The sequence below is a fragment of the Gopherus evgoodei genome, chromosome 10, assembly GCF_007399415.2.
Source record: "Gopherus evgoodei ecotype Sinaloan lineage chromosome 10, rGopEvg1_v1.p, whole genome shotgun sequence".
Taxonomy (NCBI): domain Eukaryota; kingdom Metazoa; phylum Chordata; order Testudines; family Testudinidae; genus Gopherus; species Gopherus evgoodei.
In genome coordinates, this window is record NC_044331.1 from 78,739,145 (window position 1) to 78,758,868 (window position 19,724).

The following is a 19,724-nucleotide window of genomic DNA, read 5'->3' on the forward strand; positions in this document are numbered from 1 at the left end:
TAATACCACCTCCCTATCTGATAAGGGTGTTGTGAAATTAAAATTCATTAATGCCTATTAAGAGCTTTGTGATCCGGGGATGGATGGCACTTATCACTGTGGGTGCCACTGGGCATAACACAACAGCAGCTACCAATGTTAGTTTCGTGCATTCAGCCATGGCCAGGGTCCGTGAGCATTGAGTTATGGCCTATGCAAAAAAACGGTTGCTCTTTGCTGGACTTCAGGAGATGACGGAAAGCGTGTTTACTTGGTTTAGTCTTTCATTGATTGTTTTGTTTCCTTAATGCCCCATGACTTGATTGTCAACATATTTTTGGCAGCAGCAGCGGGCGACTTATCTAACAACTCATCCTGGGTGGCTAATGCAGTTTATGTTTTTATATTTGTAACTATTAGTGCCCAGCTGCCATGGTGATAGGTGCTGTATAAAGGACTAAATGTTTATCATTTCCTCTTGCTCACCTCCTGCTATGCGCCTCCCAAGCCCCACTCCTAACTCCCCTGTCCATCCTTCTCCGGCTCATCTTCACACCTTTAGCGTTGTCTTTACACTTGGCACCGCCTCCCACTGCTCAGCAGCACGCAGCCTTCCCTCTCTTCATTCAGATCCCCCTGGAAAACGCTCTACTGCAAGAGCCTTGATCTTCACCACCTCCTGACTGATCCTCCAGCCGGAGTCTTATACTTACCTCTACTGTACGGTCTGCATCTGAGCCAGGGCCCAATCCTGCAGCCCTTACTAATGTGAGCCATCCCACTGAAGTTAATTCAGGAGTTTTAAGGAATAACGGAACAGGCCTTTGATTTAAGGAACTCATGACAGGGACTGTCTTCTTTGTATGGCGCCAGTGCACAATAAACAGGGGCAAAAGGACATGCCAGAGACTTCCGGGTTGTAAGGCATTATTGCACATTTGCATCTCAAGGTATTAGAAGTGGTGTTAATCTGTTTCTAAAGAGGGATCATGCCAACTTCCTAAGTAGCCCTCTTCACAGTAATTCAGCAGGAAACGCAGGGTTATTTGATGCAATTGCCAAAAGATCATAGCTGCTGCAAATAGAACAAGGTCCCTGAGCTTCCAAATTCCATGGCATTCAATGACATTAATTTCACTTCGTCAAAGGAGCCACATTCTGGTCTCTGCTTTGCAGATATATATAACTGGAGTGGCTGTGCCAAAGTCAGGGAGTTATTCTCCAGTTTCACACCAATGTAACAGAGACAATCTAGCTCTGGCAGGTTTACGAGATGAAGCATTTTTGAAGTAACAAGAACAAAATGAAAATAAATGGTTACTGCATTTCCTCCACTGTTTGCCCTCTTGTGGGGAAGAAATGTACCTTAGCAATGGTCTTTACAGCCTGCAACAGAACCAGGTGGGCAAACAGCGAGACGTAGATCCTGCAACCTGTGACAGAGGGTGCAAGGCTGTAGCACAAGTGCAAGCAGCAGCAACACACAGGCACATGTAAGGATAGCAACCTCCAGACTGACGGGTAGTAAGTTTCAAGCCACTCTCCCCTATTCACAGGGCTCAAGGGGGCAAGTTGGGGGCGAAGGGTAGGCGAGTCGGACGCAGCATGAGCTTAAATGTGATCCTTGTTGTGCTAAAACAAGGCATCAAGCTAAGCACTCCCTTTCCTGGGTCTCCCTGATGCTCTAAAGCAGGAGTAATCTGGCAGCAGTGCTCTTCACTGAATCAGGCCCAGGCTGCTCCTGAACTGCAAGGCTGCGCTCGGGAGACAAGTCTCTGCTTTATTCACCCCTTATTAATCGCATGTTTCTAAGCACAGCTTTCCACACCTGCACTGGGCACAATCAAACTCTCAGGGAGAAAGCACTCAACTTGCATCCCAGAGTCCACCCCAACCCATCGCAGCCCTCCCACGTTCCCAGAGCACTAAACACACCCCCAAGGGAGAAAAAGAAAGTCAAGCGCTGAAGAAAAAAGAAAGAAGCCAACTGTCAGGTGGAATCATTAGAGACAAAATGACCAGTCGGGAAACCAGGCCAAATGCAGTCACTGACACAGATGGCATCCAAAATGAACAACCTTGGCTTGGGAATGGATAGCACCTAAGTTCCCTCTAAACTGCCCAGCCCCATATCAAGGGCCACACAGGCGCCTGTCCCCAGGTGCTGCTGCAGAGTCCTCTCTCTCTGCTGCAGCCCCAGGGCAGCCTATATCCCAAACCCCTCATCCTTGCCCTTCACTCCAGAGTCTGCACCCCCATCCGGAGTTCTCCCCCACCCCATCCAACCCTCTGTCCCAGCCTGGAGCCCCCTCCCACATTCCGAACCCCTTGCCTCACCCCCGCCACACATGACTCCAAATTGGTGCACTTCGCAAAATTCACTCTGCACATGCATGGGAAAAGTTTGAGGGAACACTGGATAGCACACTTACCACGTTCCAGAAAAGCGGGTTAAAAGCAATGCAAAGGACAGCAGCAGCGAAGGTGGAATCGGTGAGTTTGACATAGCCGAGCAGCAGTGTCATGGCTGAGAAATCCACCTGTGGGAAAGGAACAAAGTCAGCAGGGGCATCCATCTCGCATTGTCACTAGCTAGCTTCTAGATCGCTTCTTTTAGAAGGCTGAATACAACATGTTTAGCAAGAGGCTCATGGGAAGGGTAAATCAGATTCTTCCAGCAACTGAGTCTACTGCAGTATATTCCTGCCATATAAATGTCTGTAGCCCTAACACTGTGCGTTCTGGTCCCATGAGCTTCCACAAGCTAAGCAGGATTGGAGTGGGTCAGTACTTGGACTGGAGACCAACGGACATTCAAGGAAACTTACAGTCCAGTAGAAGGCAGCTCTGGGCTGGGAGCCACTAAAGGATGCTCTGCTGCTGGAAGCACCAATGAAAGAGAAGAGTTGAAATCATGAAGAATCCATGGCTTGATTTATTTATTTTGGTAAAAGGCGCCCATCATCGCCAGCGGCCTGCTGAAATGTGGACTCAGATGTCACATTCTAGATTCCCTCTTGAGTGTCAGCTGGATATAATATTCTTCTTCACTTCCTGTCCTAAACTGTGGCAAAGCATAACTGTGCCATGTGTAACCCCAGAACTGGCTTCAGTGGCACTGGTGGACAAATCCTTTTGCTGCCCCCAAGGGACGTTGGGAAGGTATGCAAAGTGCTTTGTGACGTTAGGATGCTAGGTACTAAAGACGGACAGTGTGTGACTAATACCAAGTCCCCTGCCCCGACTGGATAACTGAGTGCTTCTGAGAATCAGGGCACAAGTGCTTGCCAGACAAGCAGAAGCTGCAAGCGCTCGGAGACAAGAGCATCAACCACTTCCGTCCTGTAGATTTCTCAGCTTGACTCAGACACAACTAAATGTGTTTAAGGGGGAGGGGCGGTATTTGGGTAGGCACCACAAGTGTGTGTAGTGGGGGAAATCCAAATGTGTTTCAGAGGCAAATAAAAGGGGATGGTATTTCATAGCGCCTCAGCTCACCACCAGAGAGGAAAGGTGGCCTTGTGGTTAAAGCTGGACTGAGACTCCAGAGATTTGGATTCAGTTTGTAGTTCTGCTACAAGCTTCCTATGTGACCTGGCAGTCACTACTCAAAGTCCAACCCTCAGGTTTTTCTTTTGTGAAGTGGGAATTATACCTAACTGCCTCGCCAGGTGTCTGGAAGAAAAATTCATCCATGTCTGTGAGTAGAGTGGATCATTATTTTTTGAGCAAGATTTATTATTATTATTATTATTATTATTAAAAAGGAGGGAAGGGGAGGCTTTTTTTGAAAGAGAAAATTGTCAATATTTCCGGTAAAAACTCTTCCCACCTTTATTCTCCAACCCCGATTTTTTTTTTTTAATTGAAAAGACCTCAATTTAGGAGTTAGCAAAACCAAAACATTCTGCAAACCACTTTGAAAGGCAGTTCAGGACAAAAAAAACCTGAGAAATGGGTCCATTTCAAACAGTTCTGAAGCTAAAACCACTTCAAGCTGTTGAAGGTTTTCACTGTTTGAACCGCTCTGTTGGTGAGACACTCGGACACCATGGTGAAGGAGGGGCCACATGAGAGCTACATGGGAGCTCCAACCGGAGTCTGATTCTCAGAGCCAACATCTCGGATACCACTGTGCAAGCAATACCAATATTTAAATGAGAGCAATGACTGAAAGAGGCCTCTTCCCTGAAGGGTACGCAGTGCATCGAGCATGAAATAGCTTCATCTCGCACACACAGAGAAAGGAGCTCACTCGTACTTCTGACCTCCTCATGGGTCCTCTGAATTATCTGGAATTGCAGTACGATCTGTGAAGAGCTGGGCTATTAGATCAGACGCAATTTATTTACAGCTCAACCCCTGTTTTTGCAAGGCAAAAGCACCACAGAGAACTGAATTCTCTCAAGCCTCAGGACTCCATTCCCACATTGTGCTCTTTTAGCCGCCTTTCTGCCTTTTCACTTTCAAGTTAGAATTATACAAGCTATTTCACAGGGCGTCTTTCAGATGCTGTACAATCACGGACAAATGGAGAATTACTAAATCCAGGGGGAGGTCGCAAGGGTTCAATTACACAGAGTGTTTCTGAAAATGACCAGTGCTTGGAAGGAGCTACAGTAGGATGACCAGACAGCAAGTGTGAAAAATCAGCAGGGAGTGGTGGTGGGAGTAACAGGTGCCTATATAAGACAAAGCCCCGAATATCAGGACTGTCCCTACAAAATCAGGGCATCTGGTCACCCTAAGCTACAGGAATAGCTCACACAAGGCCTGGTCCTGCCCTTCCTTGCCCAGACAAAACTCCCAGTGGAGGCTCAGGCCTATACTGGATACCAAGACCTACCTAATATCCATCCCCATTCTCCATTCCCACTGCAACCCTTCTATCATGCCTTGACTCACGCCATCCGCCAGGCTTCGTGCATCTAATTTCTCCCTCCACATCCCCAGCCTATACAAACTGCTGTGAGTAAACCCATCTTCCTCTCCCCGGTCGCACAGCCATATTCCTCTCCCCTCTACTAGCTAGGCCTCGCCTTTCACGCCACATTCCAACATCTCTGTCACATTCCAGGCATCAGGCATGCTCCATTACTGCCCACACATCCTCCTTCCTAACTCCTCCCAGCAAGCTGCCCTCCATGTCAACCACCATCTGCCACTCCTCTCCAAGCCTCCTTGCTGTCCCCCTAAGGATCCATGGGACCAGAACCTGCAGAGCCTGGGACAACTGGTGTTCCTGCATCACCGCCGAAGGCCATGCAGAGCCACACTGAAGGAGCGCTGTGGAAGTTAGGCACCCCAGGAAGTATTGCCCAAAGGATCAGAGCAACAGCACCCTGTGGCCTTCTGATTGGCCCATGTTCTCTATTTAACTCTGGAGGCAGGCCCCAGGAAGTTGTTTGGGTAACCATGCAGAAGTCTGGCTTGCTATGAGTTCACATCTCTGGTCTCCAACCCAAGCCTGACTCGGATCCTGACCCTTGCCTAACAATCCTAGCTCTGGCGATTACTGTATGGTGGCCAGGTGCCCAGTTTTCCACCAAAAGTCCAGTCAGACCTGACAGTGTCCAGTCAGATCGGCACGGGGTGGGGGTGACTGGACTCAAAGACCTCTCGAGGTCCCTTCCAGTCCCAGAAGCTATGGATCTACTGACCGGACACCTGAAGTCTGGTCACTGGCAGTGGGGCAGGTGCCAGGTCATCACCGACACCAGCCCCTACTCAGCCAGGGCCGCCTCCTACCTTCGTCAGGTGGCTGCAGCTCCCATCCCCGGTTCCACAGGCAAGTCCCTCCTGACCTGGGCCAGAGGAGGTGGGGAGGAAGGGAAAAGCAGGGAGTGATGAGGGTAGGGGGCAGGAAGAAAAGGCGGGCAGGGGTGGGTTCTAGCACTCCTGCTGGAGTGTTCGGTTTTTAAATAAATTACCAAATTGGCATTGGCAACCCTTGATTACTGTGATCCCTGCTTGCTGACTACTGCCTTGTGGCAGTCCTTTACTTGTGGACACTAGACAAGACCAGCTGCACCCTCATCCCTTACAGCTCCTTGGTTAGATTTCTTCCTTTCAGTCAAGTGTCTCCTTAAAAGGCAAGAATTCTCAGCATTAACCAATCGTCCGTCTTCTAATAATCCAATGCACAACATGTCCGGACTGTATGGTCTATACCTAATTTAAATTCTAACCCTTTGGAGCAGGGACAGGGACTTCCCCCCCATTTCGTACAGCACTGAGCACCCTGTCAGTACCTAACAAGCAACATCCGGGCTTGCTGACCTATTAACTCATTGCCAGTAACATCATTAACAGAAGTCTGAATTTCTTTTCTCCTCCTGAAACAATCAAATTAATTGCAGCAGATTGAAACAGTTTCGACTGTGCTTTCGCAGGCAAAGGGGGAAACTCATTAGGATGGTGTCTCTCCAAGGGGTTTGTAATGTTATGAAATTAAAACAAACGCAACACAATCTGAACTAGGCACCACATCAGTCACTAAGTAACTGTATATGGAAGACAAGAAAGACTCATCTCAGAAAAAGGGCTGTTCACTTTCCTCCAAAAGATAGCACAAGAAATCACAGTCCCAGGGGGACTTGCAAAGGGGCGCTCTAAAAAAAAGGGGGATAGAAGAGTTGAAACACGGCCTAGATTATATTATGGTTCTGCCCCAAAGGCCTGGATCAAGACCAGGGCCACGTTGTGTTAGATGCTGTACAGACACGGGCCCTGATCCAGCATCAGACCGTGCACTGTACAAACAGAGGGGGCACTCTTGCAATGGGTCACTGCATTGATGTCAGTGAGGCTGCCCATAGACTCAGCAGCCCATCCATTGTAGGATCAAGGGCCTAGAGGTAGACGTGCTTCTGCCTTGATGAATTTACAATTTAAAAAGGCAAATAACAGAGAGAGGATCAGATTTTTGCACACGTGCTAGTCTTTATTTTGTTTAGTAGTTACACAGATAAGTAACAGCTTTTCCCAATTGCTCCTCAGCCAAGCCACTGGATATTTTTTTTGTAAATATTACGCTGGGAGACACACTCCAGTTATAGGAGTGCTGGAAAAACCAGTTAAGCTAAATGGAGTGGATTCTCAGTGCCCATCTAAAGCGACCTTGCTCAGACTCTGATTCTACTCCCATTGGGCTCGACCGTCTAACTAATTTATAAAGACAATGGTATCTAAAACATACACAGTGGACCACAATCAGCCCTGGAACAGATGGAAGTACCTCCACTGAGGCTAAGGGAGTTCCACCTGCTTTACACCAGGGCTTCATCTGACCGAATATATCCAGGTAAATATTGGAACTGGCACCCTAAAAGGTTACTGAAATAAAGGATGAAATAACGTCACTAGCTTCGTAGGCAACGAACATACTGCGACTACTCACAAATATATCTATGCACAGGGAAGAACTAAATATAGCCTGGAGATTTCTTCCAACACAAATAAATATGAAAGCAGACACACAAACTATTATACTAGTTTGCTAAAGCCAAAGTGTAGCATTCACCAGACGTGTGTTGGTTTGTTTTCAGCAGAGTCTGATAAAGTTACATATGGTTTGTGTGACACAGCTCTCCTGCTTTCACATTTTTGCTCATTTTTGGAACAATCCAAGTTACAGCATGCCCCTGTCGGCAGCAATGTGGGCTTCCGACCATGCGGCAAGGTATCGAGGGGAAGGGATAGCTCAGTGGTTTGAGCATTGGCCCACTAAATCCAGGGTTGTGAATTCAACCCTTGAGGGGGCCATCTAGGGATCTGGGGCAAAAATTGATCCTGCTAGTGAAGGCAGGCGACTGGATGCAATGACTTTCCCTTCCAGTTCCATGAGACAGATATATCTCCATTTTAAAAAGGGAGCTCCCAAACACCACTCACCAAAGTCAGCAAGACTGGAGAGTGCTCAGCACCTCACAAGCAGGAGGATGGCCTAGAACAGCTGAGAAAACAGCCTCCCCTTCCTCCCTGCTTTGATTCTCAATACAGAGCAAAGCAGCTGCAAGAATTACAATGTAAATACAAGACGAACTACTCTGCCAAAATGTGATCATATCATTTTAGGAATGTTCAATCCTCCTAAGCCACTGACATCTGCAACAGTCCCCCACTCCACCCCCATGCTAAGAGCAGTGCTGCCATACAAATTATTATTAAACTCTGCAGAAAGACTTCTGAAAGATACAATAAATAACTTGGCCATGAATGGCTTAGTTGTAACTGCCAGTGCACTGATAGCAAAAGCAAATTATGTGAGGTCAGCATAACCCCAAAACAGCAGCTAATGGCTGATAAAGGCCCTTTCCCTCCACCGCCTCCCACTAAAGCTGAGCTGGTCCCTAGCCCTGCCCTAATTTCTATGGAATAATAGATGGGGGCAAGGAGAGGATGATATATTTATCAGTGCAGCTCTGCACAGAACATAAGAATACTTATGGATGACAATATTTTGGTATGTTAGTGTCAGGTCATAACTATGATTTCCTGCAGTCAGATTCTGTTGTGCAAAAAACAGTCCTGTTAACACAGCTGCCTCTTGTGTGAGAAGGGAACTGCCCCTGATTTTACCGATTTATTCCTAAATCAGGAAGCACAAACTGAAATCCACTGACAAACTAACTGCCTCACCCCACACCTCGGTGAGAGAGAGAGAGTGTGTATGTGTGTGTGTGTGTGTGCACGTGTGTGTGACAATGTTACAGACCAGGGAAGCTAGTTAATGCACATGATTAGCTGTTCTCTAAGCCCTAGTTTTAAATCCTAGCGAATGAATGCATGCCTCGTGCCTCCCCCCACACACATACACACACAAAACCACTGCACAAACTAACAGCAAAATTTGCAACCAGTACCTTGCTATAATCCAAATTATCCAGTCCTCCACAGCAGTCCAAGTGGGATGGCAGAGCACCACCTGCCAGCATTCAAAGTTCAGCTTATCTCCTAAACTGACCAGCCCCTGAGCATTTTATAACCTGTATGGACACAAGCCACCCCAGGCTGGGGGTGAGGGGCATTCAGTGGAACCTCTAGACGCCCTCACCCCCTGATCAGCTGTAACAGCCCTTCCCCCAGCAAACACCCAGCCCTACTTCCTGGTTACCACTTTAAACCCTCCCCAGGCATTCTGGGAAGTATAGTTTCCTCCACCCAGGCCTCCCAGCTGCTTCTCTGCAGAGAACTACAAGGCCCAGAGGATGCAGGGCGGCTGAGTGCTTAGCAAAAGCCTCTAAACTCAAAGCAGGATGTTCCAGTGCAGCTGAAGTAATGCTCCCCTTGGTTAGGGCCACTGGCCCCAGGTGCCTCTAAGATGCCACAAGGACTCCTTGTTGTTTTTGCTGATACAGACTAACACTGAAACCTGGCCCCAGGGAGGCGGGCCAGGGCAGGATGGGAATTAACTTGCAAACCACTGACCTTTCTCAGTAAGGTGCCACCGTCTGCCGGCTGGAGGGGTTTGGTGGGGCCGGCTCGGTGGGGCTCCAGCAGGGCAAGGCTGCACTGGACTTCGCCCTGTAGTTAGAGAGTTGTCCAGCTGCGTGGCGGTCACAACCGGTGCCAGGGAGAAGGGGGCAGATCAATCGGTCCTTCCCAAAGCCTGCAGCCGAGCTGAGGCTTTCATCCCTCTTTATCACAGTCACCTCAGGACAGGGACCGTGCCTCCAAACGTGCACGCATGGGACCTAGTCCGACGGGGCCGATCCTGATTGGCGCCCTTCCACGACACAAGAGGGTTGATCCTGTGAGGTGAACACCCCTCTCCACTCATATTGATTTCAAGGGTTGCTGTGATTGGCTCTCAGCCCCTCGCAGGGTGCGACTGGGGCCTGATCTGGTGGTTTTATATGCAGGGTCAGCCTTATGTTTTGCAAGACCCCATGCACAGGTGCCGACTCCGTGGGTGCTCCGGGGCTGGAGCACCCAACCCACGGTGTAGAATTGATTAATGAAATTGTTCATAAGTAAAGTTTTATGAATGAAACAACATTCATTCATAAAACCGGTTACCCCAATAACTGGCTAGTTGACAATTAAGGTACTTGTTAAGAGCCATAGCTGTTCAGCCAGCTGCCCTTGTAACTTTCACTGTCAATCCAATTCCTGCTTAAATCACTGAGACTTGCATTGTTTCAACATTGTAAATTCTGTTCATTGTTTGTCTTTCATTACACTTGCCTACATTGTAACATCTGTAATATTGTAATTCAAACTCCATTTTAAAATGCTTACTCCATTTTGTAAAAGTTTGCGCCAACCTTCATTTTTGCAAAACCCTGCTGAATCTTATTAATTTAGTTTAAATGTGTGAATGAGGTATGTGTGAATGATGGAATCAGCCGCCAGCGCCAGCCTGTCCTGATCAAACAGAGACCAAACGCCAATGGCTGAAGGTGCAGACAACAGCCCTAACAAAGTAAAAGAGTCCACCCTAAAAAGAAAAGAACGAAGGTACAATAGAAGGAAAATCAAAGTCAGGCTGAAAGTCACGTCTGAAATTGATGAGTGATCAATCACACCGAACCCAGAGGCAGCGTGACACAGCAAGACTTATAGACTCTGAATTCAAACTAAAGCCTACAAAAACGATGGGTGAGATGGAAGACTTTGAAGAGTAATGTTCTGCTACCAACATGGGAGGGCAGACCCAACCCTTCCTTGTGCCTGGCTTTCCTGGCCAGTGAGCCACCACAAGCTATGATCCCAAGCTGCGAACTCAAGCCATGAACTCAAGCTACATTCAGAACTGGTGTTGGGGGAGGGGGGTGTATATGTATTAGGTGGTTATAAATCAAATTATGTTATCATAATAAATGTGGCATCTTTGCCGTGCCCCCTGAAACAATCCTGTGTACTTTTGTCTGCATAACAGCGGGAAAAAATTAGTGGGTGCTCCACACCCACTGGCAGCCAAGCTCCCCCCTCCAAGCGTGCCATGTCCCAACTCCTCCCCCTCGCTCCCAGTGCTTCTCACCCCCCCCACCTAACAGGTGTTTAGCATGCTTAGGACTTTCCAGGAGGGAGGCAGAGGAGGCTGAGAAGAGGCAGGTCAGGGGTGGGGACTTGGGGAAGGGGATTGAATGGGGGCGGAGTGAGGGCGGGGCAGGAAGAAGCAGGGCAGGGGTCAAGCACCCACTGGGCAGAGGGGAAGTCGGCACCTATAACCCCATGCACAGTAAGAAGAGCAGAGTCCTATCCATCTCCCAACAGAGCAAAACAAACCTCCCCCACACCTCCCTCCAGGCCTCTGCACTATCCTCAGAATGGGGTTGAGGGAACCTGTTATAGGTGGTGCTGTGCCAGTTTCATTGCACCTAACAAGACACTGAAGAGCTTTGATTTGTGCAAAAATTGTATTTATACAGGGAGTTCCTACATGGTATAGGGAAAGTCAGGGCAGAAAAGCTAGGGTTGGAGGAAGCCAAGGCTGCCGGGGAGGGAAGCCACCTCAAAAGGGCTGGAGCTCTGGTGCATGGAAAGCCACACAAACATCCAGGGCTATAGAGCAGGGGAGGTGTGGGAAGTCCAACAAAGTTCCAAATTTGGAGACATGGGCTCTGTGCTGTGCCATTTAGCGGATACCTGCAAGTGGATCCTTGCCAGGGCCAGTGTGACCACTAGGCAAACTAGGCGGCTGCCTAGAGTGCCAAGATTTGGGGACACCAAAAAGCAGTGTCCGGCGTCACGGGAGGCAGCTGAGCAGGGCAGGGCAGGGAGCAAGGCCTCCATAACAAACCCACCCCTGCAGCGAGGGGCACTGCGCAGGACAGTCAGTGGGAGCCAGCGGCGGAGCGAGGAGGAGACAGCTGGCCGGGCGCAGCGACCAGCTTAGCCAAGGGGGGAAGGCTGGATGTGGTCCAGAGCTCAGGTGAGTGCCGCCCTCCAACGCGCTGCGCCTGGGTCCAGGCGCAGCCACCTCCTGGGGCCAGGGAAAGTGAAACTAAACCCTGCAGTGCAACGGAGGGGAAAGGGCTGGTGCAGGTGCCACTTCCAAACACCGACCCCCCCCCGCTGGCACTGTGCCAGTGCAGGGAGCTGGCCCTGATCCCCAGGGAGAGCCTCATCTGGGAGAGCCCGGCTCTGCCCTCATTGCCCCTGGGTCCCCCCAGGAGGGCGAAGTACTCAGAACCTGAGAACGTTTAGAGACCCTGCAAGCTGGGAGCATTCTCAGCCTCCTCCTTGCTCATAGGTTCCCCTGGGGCCAGAAGGGACCATTGTGATCATCTCCTCTGACCCCCTTGTATTAATTCTAATGAACAATGCCACATTATGCAGTATTCATTTTTGAAAGTTTATAATAGCGAGGCTCCGGGAGGTGAGGGGTGCAAGGTGGAAGTTTCTCCTAGGGCCCAAAATATCCTTGCACTGGCCCTGCTCCTTGCACTGTGCACAGCCAAGCTGAGACAGTGCGGGGCTGGGCTAGGCTCCTCCCAGGGACTCCATGTTCCACCATCATACATCCAGGGCCCCTAGGTTCAGAGGGCAGCCTCGCCCAGCCCAGCCCCCCACTACCTCAGAGTCCTATAGCTGTTCCCTCATTCCCTCTGGGCTGTATAACATACTCCCTGAAAATAAAGACAGACAATCTGTTACTAAAGACACTGAAGACAGAAACAAGGAGACTCACCCCAAACTAATATGCCTATTCAGATCTGCAATGTATACAGCCATAGAATAATCCCTGCACTTCCAGCCAGAGTCTGTGTGTCCATTAAGCAGGCTCAAGCCAGTCAGAGATGCCTTCTCTTTAGTTTATGGCAATGCCTACAATCTATATTTAGCGTTTGCTTTGGAATCAGAAGTGTCAGCAAACACACACAGTGTTCCATCTGGCATAGTGCGAGCTGGTGACAAAACCTTATTTTATTAAGGATAAAATTCAGATCCATCAATTCTCAGCTATTTTAAGGAAGATTCATTCATTTTTCCTATATTCCCGCTCCTACCTGTGGCACTTTGGCTACAGCCAGCTGGGTATAGTTCCCTGAGCCCACCAGTTCTGCTTCTGAAGCAGTCACATCTCCCTCAGAGATTAGATGGGATGGGACTCAGATGCACTCAAATTCTCTGGTTGCCTCTTCAAATTTCTAAAGAATTTAAGCTTTTACTTAATAAAAAAGTTTAGCCCTTATGGTTAAGAAAGAAACCTCCATTTGACTAGAATAATTGCTGTCTGCCTGAGTCTGAAGAGTGACAGATTGAACCATACACGTTTATAGATATACCTCTAAATTGAGTGTTTACTCTGGAGCCTAATGGTGATATTTGGAATGTCAACATTGTTAACTATTTCACTGTGAATTCTTTTACTAGAAACATTCAGCTACTCTGAATTGTAAGTGGAATTTGTAGTTGTGGGCGCAGCTTGAGTAGAGACCCACCAATATATCCCTCTCCACTGGTCACTACCAAGGAAGCGCCTCTCCCCACACACAAGCAGGAAAGCATTAGGAAAGGTTGTAGGAAAAGAAGCTCCCAAAACCATGAAGGACAACATCACATGAACTGGCAGCATAAGTGCTCTTAACAGGCTAGGGAAGGCTGGGAATCCTCTTCCAGGAGGAAAAATTGAGGTTTATGAATCACTGCCCCATCCATAGCCAGCCAGAAGGAAGTCATGTTGCCATTATAAAGGCATATACAACAGTGGGCATTATGTAAGGAAGACCCTAGCTGATGAGGCGCCTTGACTGCATGGGTAACCCAACTTGTGCTGTCACATCAGACTCCTTAGCTACTACTGACATAAGAGTGATGACAAATATTTTATAAAAGCAATGACACTGTCAGGAACCCACCGTTACAGCCACCCCAGTCATCACAAGAGACAGCACCCGAGATCTCCTGCTCTGAAAACCACAGACTCTCTTGCTTGGGTCAATAATGTTCTCCAACAGTTATAGAAACATTCTGACTTATACCACTTTTGGGCACTAGCGGACAAACACTTGGGCGCGTCTGACTACAGCGGGACACGTTGGCCAAGACAATAGTTCTACATGATATCAGGATGCCATGGGTGGGGATGAGGCATTGAGGCATCAGCGTCATCCAAGGATACACATGAGGATCCAGTGCCTAGACACTATGTTGATGGGACTGTGACATAAGAATAAGAACCTGATCAGAACCACCTCTCTGCTCATCTAGTATTGCTCATGGGTACGCGGCCAGTCAGGCTCTGCCCCAGGAGGTGGGAGGTAGTCAAGTTCTAGTAGGTGACAGAACCACTTAGCACCACTTTGCTGCCCTGTGCCAACCAGCCAGAGCCCTCACAGCTCACATGGGCATTCAGTGTTAGGTACAGGGAGAAGTGCGAGGATGCCATAGAAGGAGATCCCTGCAGTAGTCCTTTGAGTAGCCCAGATTCCTGGACAGAGCACAGTACTGGAAGTCAGGAGACCTGAAATTTAATCCTAGCTCTGCCACTGACCTCTTCTGTGACCTTGGGCAAGTCACTTCACTGTTGTTTCCCCCTCTCGTTTTGTCCATGTTGCTCCTTTTGGACCTGGGTGTCCAGTCAAAGTTCAGGGCCCTGGGATGTTGATGAAGTCCGTTTTTTCTTTGAATGCCATCTTGTTTAAAGTCCTTCTCTGCCCACAGGAGGAACCAGGGACCAAAAGGACCAGTTTCCTAGCTTACAGCCCCAAGTCTCTTTATCCAACAACCCAAATGGTGTCTCTCTAGCTTTTTCCAGAGTCACACAATACTCACAGGCTATTGCTTGGCTTTTGTGCCTTTTGCCTCTGCCTCCCTCTCAATGCCTGAGTGTTCCAACTTCTGCCTTTTCACACACAGAGAACTCACCCAATACTCAGCAAAACTTAAGCCTTCTGCCCACTCAGTCCAAATGTCCAGGTGGGTTCACACAAGCTCTTTTTGTCTTGGAGTCAGGTGGTGATGGGATGGAGAGATTCTGATGAACTCATCTGGAAAGTTATGTTAATTGAAGGGTGTGTTCACACCTGACCTCAATGAGGTTTTAACACCACATAAGGTTTCACAGTCTATTTAGATAGTAAGATCTAGTGGCTGTGTGTCTGTGCACATGTAGCACAAGGGGGATCTGATCTTGCTTAGAGCCCTTTAGACACTACTAGAATACAAATAATAATTATGGGCCTGATCCAAAGCCCATTACAGTCAAGGAGACTCTCATTGATTTCAATGGGCTATAGAGCAGGCCATAGGAGAGAGGTGTGGGCTGGGATAGATGTCCACCCCAATGGATAATCTACAGCAGGTTCAGGCCTTTAATCCCTCTAGTTGGATAATTCCTCACAGCGAATGGCAATGATGCTTGTGCTGAGTGTATAATTAGCACCCCTATAATTTCCAAAGGAGATATGAGGACAGATGGGAGGAAGTTGTTTATTTTGCAGTCCTAGCACCTTATGACTGGATGGGGGAATGAAACGTGACTCAGGAAAGCTCCAGAGGCTAGAGAGGAACTAGTGGGGAAGGCCGATTGTAACCCATTCCCTCCTTTCCTGGAATGAAGTTAGCAAGGAGAAACCCCTGCAACAAATGCAGAATGTCTCTGACCTCTGAATGTCCCTCAGTCTTGGCCAGCCTGGCTGGCAAGCAGGAAATGAGTGCTGGTTCTGGAGAGGTATGCGCCTACCCCAGCCTGAGCCAGTGGGTGGGGAGCTGAGCTGGGTGAGGGAGGGCATGGTGAATTGGGGGAGTGGGGAAGGGAATAGAATCATAGACTGTAGGACTGCAAGGCACCTCCCAGAAGAGGGGGAATAGGATTAGGAAGGTGTCAGCCAGGCTGGAGGTAGAAAGAGGAAGAAGCAGCAAAGGCTGGGAGAGAGCAATGAGGGAGTGACACAGAGATAAGCAGTGATCCTACCTTCTGCCCCTGGACTGTAGAGCATGTGGCCCACGGAGTTATTTCCCGTGGCCCAGAGGCGCCAACTCCACTTTCAGCCAAGCTCCCCTCACTCCCCACATCCCATCCTCCCCAGCACATCCCTCGGCCCACGCTGCTTTCCGCAGCCCCCTCTGGCCTGGAGCAGCAAACCGCGGCCAGTGGGAGCTGCGATCGGCCAAACCTGCGGATGTGGCAGGTAAACAAACCAGCCTGGCTCACCAAGGGGCTTACCCTGGCGGGCCGTGGGCCAAAGGTTGCCAATCCCTGATTTAGCACTTCCACAGCACCCTCCCTGCGAGACTCTCAAAGCCCACTGAATTCTGCCTTGTCACCCCTCTGAAGCATTAGCTGGTCAGTAGCCTGATTTTCAAAAAGGGCACAAAATCAATGGGAGCTGCAGGCACCCACCATCTCTGAAAACCAGGCCCTCAGTGACATGCCAGGGTCCTCTGTGGCAAAGTCAGGAATCAAAACCAGGCCCCTGGCTCCCTGTTTTAACCACAAGACTCCAGCCAGGGCTCCTCAGCCAAACAGCAAGTGCGGAGGAGGCTAATACTTGTTATGGTTGGAAGGCCACTTCCCCACTGGCAGGGATGTGGCCTGGTGACAGGGACAACCCGAAAGCCTTGACTAGGAACCAAACAGGTGGCTACAAGAACTTCAGCTGCACTGGAATGGGCTGAAATGCAGTCTTGCCACCAGGCCGACTGGGTTGTGAGAAGCAGAGGCAGGGAAACATGTCAGGAGTGAGCTCCCCAGGATTTCCCTTAATCCCAGTGTACTGCCTAGTCCTTTGTTAGCAGAGCGTTTACTGCATAGCAAGGGAATGGTGTATCCAAAGCCGGGCCCCTATCCACCTCTGCCAGCTTAGACTTTTTATCCTGCTTCTCTGACATATCCTGACGGCTGGTAACAAAACAAAGAGGCACTTCTCACTTAGTTTGATCCTTCCTTGTCCATCGCCAGTCATGTTTTCTTCTTGTAACCTTTCTGCCCCTCTGAGTTGGCAGTAACAAGGGCTGGGTTCAGTATCCAGGGGTTCCATTTCAATAACACAATGCATAACCGGCTCGAGCCCCCACCCAGTGACCTGAGACACTTACATACCACACCCCCCTGGGCGCCACTAGGAGGCAATATTTCCCCTCTCGCAAGCACAGAGTCTGAGTGTAGCAAAATCCTTTTAATAAAGGAAGGAAACAATGCGGCATCCCATTGGAGAAACACCACAAACAGGATTATAACACAAACCATAAGCAAAAACCCACCTCCAAGTACTTTTGACAATGTCCTTTCCCCCTTAGGGTCTTAAGCCCAATCACTCCAAAGTCCAAGAACTCGAAAGTCTCTGGTCAGTGCCACCCCAGAATTCAAAAGTTTATCTGCAGAGTTTTACGCCCCCAGCCTGGGTGGAAATGGGGGGGGGGATAGTCCACACAAGGTGTTAAGGGGAACCTTATGTGGGCCAGGGCCAACTGCTCCACCTCTCCATGGAGTTCTGCTGCAGCCTTTATCACAACCAGCTCCACTACACCAACTGTGCCGCTCCTCCAGCCGTCCCTGCAAACCTCTTCACTCCGCTCACTGTTCCATGGGCTGCTCCAATATGCTGCAAACTGCTCCGCTCTGCCAGCCGCTTAATGATAGGTCTTCAGGCTCCCCCACTAGTTAACACAGCACTCAGTGATTTCAGCTCTTAGTAGGGGAGTTCTGGTGCTGGTGCACCCTTGGCCCAACATGAATTCAGCTCAGCAGTCTCTAGATAGACTCCTAATGGAATCAAAATTAGCTCTACTCTTTTACAGTGGAGAGAGGAGGCTGTGCAACTGGTGCTCCAGGCCCTACAAGGCAGCCTAGCAGCTAACACACCAGTTCCCAACCTCTCTCAATTTGCTGGGTTTTGGAACCTATGTCCCTTGTCTAGCAAGTGTCACTTAAGTTATATTGAGACATCTCTGTCATAAAGCAGTCTCATAGTTCCTCATTCATATAATCAGGTAGCAACACTTAATTTATCCTGCCCCAATAACAAAGAAATTGGGGATCCCAGAGCTGTCAAAATAACCATCCCAGGTTGCCTTGGGCTATGCTGGGCGTGCTCATGCAAATATCTGAGATTTCACACTTCCTGAAATTCTTCCCACACTTCCCATAATTCAGGGAAGAGCTCATCCTGACTTTGCTTACAGTCTGTTTTTCTTTTTAAACTCTCCTTCCCCCGGAGCAGAGGCTGAAAGCTCAGCCCCTTCCTCCTCCAGCCCTTCTGAGTCCCCCTCCCATTTGAACACTCAACGCATCATTTCAATTCCCATTATGGCCACTAAGAGGTCATTGATGAGAATGGAATGGAATTGCAAATGGGTGAAAAAATTATGCAGCCATTAATGGCACTGCTGAACTGGCCTGGCAAAGGGAAGACAGCAAACACAGCCTGATGTTGTGCTGTCAAGAGAAATAAGCCGCTCCCTTTGTTTAAGTTTGTTCATTGGTGTCTGTAGCTAACGGTGGTCAGTACAGTGGGCATAAGCTCAAAGGTGGACTTGGCCAGGCATCTGTCTCACAACCATTCGCCAGCCAGAACTAAACAGGTCGACTGCCAAAATTGTCCTTGCTGGCTGCCCCAAACCCAGAGTCTAGTAAACAGATGGTGGGGACAGGGGAGAGGGGAAAAGCAGTGCAAAGGCAGGAGCCCTTGACCAGGGTTTCTCAAACAGGGGTTGCCGCTTCTGTACGGAAAGCCCCTGGTGAGCCGGGTCGGTGTGTTTACCTGACCCGTCAGCAGGTCCATTAAATTGCAGCTCCCACTTTCAGCAACTCCCATTGGCCCGGAGTCACGATCGGCTGGCCCTACGGACGGGGCAGGTAAACACACCAGCCTGGCCTGCCAGTAGCTTTCCCTACAGAAGCAGCGACCCCTGTTTGAGAAACCCTGCCCTTGACTGAAGGCCCTTCTTCCCAGTCACAGGCAAAGAAATCCTGGGTTGATTGTGACAACCATTGGGTGGATCTCAGTCATGGCAATGGGCTTGTCCGCACTAGAAAGATACCCCTTTGCTGATAAAGGCTATGTAGCAGGGCAAGCCCCGGACAGACAGGCAGGTCCATGCTGCTGACAGAAGAGGAAACTCCTGACCCAGGGGCTTTGTTTCAGCTTGTAGTATAAAGAACTCGTGGCCTGGACTCCCCTCACAGGAGCATGCTTCAGAGTAGAGTAGCTGACAAGAGAGAGTTTCATCAGAATTTGCCAATTCACAAAAGTCAACACATTTCACAGAGGTGGCTCAATTTCAAGGAAATCCCCCCCCAGAATCTAGGCAGGGTTCCAAGCCTGCTTGCTTTCCTACCAGCTCAGCTCCCTCTCTTTGCTTAGCTGACCAGGAGCCAGAAACCCATTTCCAAGCTCAGGGCTCCAAGCAGCCTGGAATCTGAGTGGCCGCAGGGCAGCCCACTAAGTGGGTTCCATTTCACAGAGAATTTCAAAGTCTTTGTTTTCCATTCCAAATCAGAACCCAAACTTCCAAATCCGCCACAAAACAGAGTCCTCAGAGCTGTCCTCTAAACATTTACAAAGCAAAGCCAAGTCGCTTCATTTATCTGACGCCTGGGACTACATTTACCTGAATGGGAGCACAGTGCTTAATTTGTAATGAAAGAGATGTCAGGGATGGAGCAATTAGGTGCTAGGCCTGAAACATTTTTTTTTATTTTCATAACTGACATGGCAAGCCCAGAGGTACTGGGGCACTAAGCTGCCAGGCCCAGAGGTACCAGGGCTATGAGTTGCCAGGCCCAGCGGTTCAGCCCTGGCACAAATCAAGCACTGGGAGAGTCCCACCAACATAACTTACTTCCTTTCAGG

At 49.2% G+C, this 19,724-nt stretch overlaps 1 protein-coding gene across 2 annotated transcripts in view; it reads right to left on the reverse strand.

Moving 5' to 3' along the window:
• The window catches only part of PEMT (phosphatidylethanolamine N-methyltransferase), a 98,247-nt gene extending 89,168 nt beyond the window's left edge, over window positions 1-9,079 (reverse strand). For both annotated transcript variants that reach the window (XM_030578124.1, XM_030578123.1), the window contains exons 1-2: window positions 8,844-9,079; window positions 2,412-2,519 (exon numbers count right to left, since the gene is read on the reverse strand). In XM_030578124.1, coding sequence (XP_030433984.1) covers window positions 2,412-2,519; window positions 8,844-8,915 — 180 coding nt within the window. In that variant the 5' untranslated portion in view covers window positions 8,916-9,079. The remainder of the gene's footprint in view (window positions 1-2,411; window positions 2,520-8,843) is intronic.
• Between the last annotated feature and the right edge of the window lie 10,645 nt (window positions 9,080-19,724).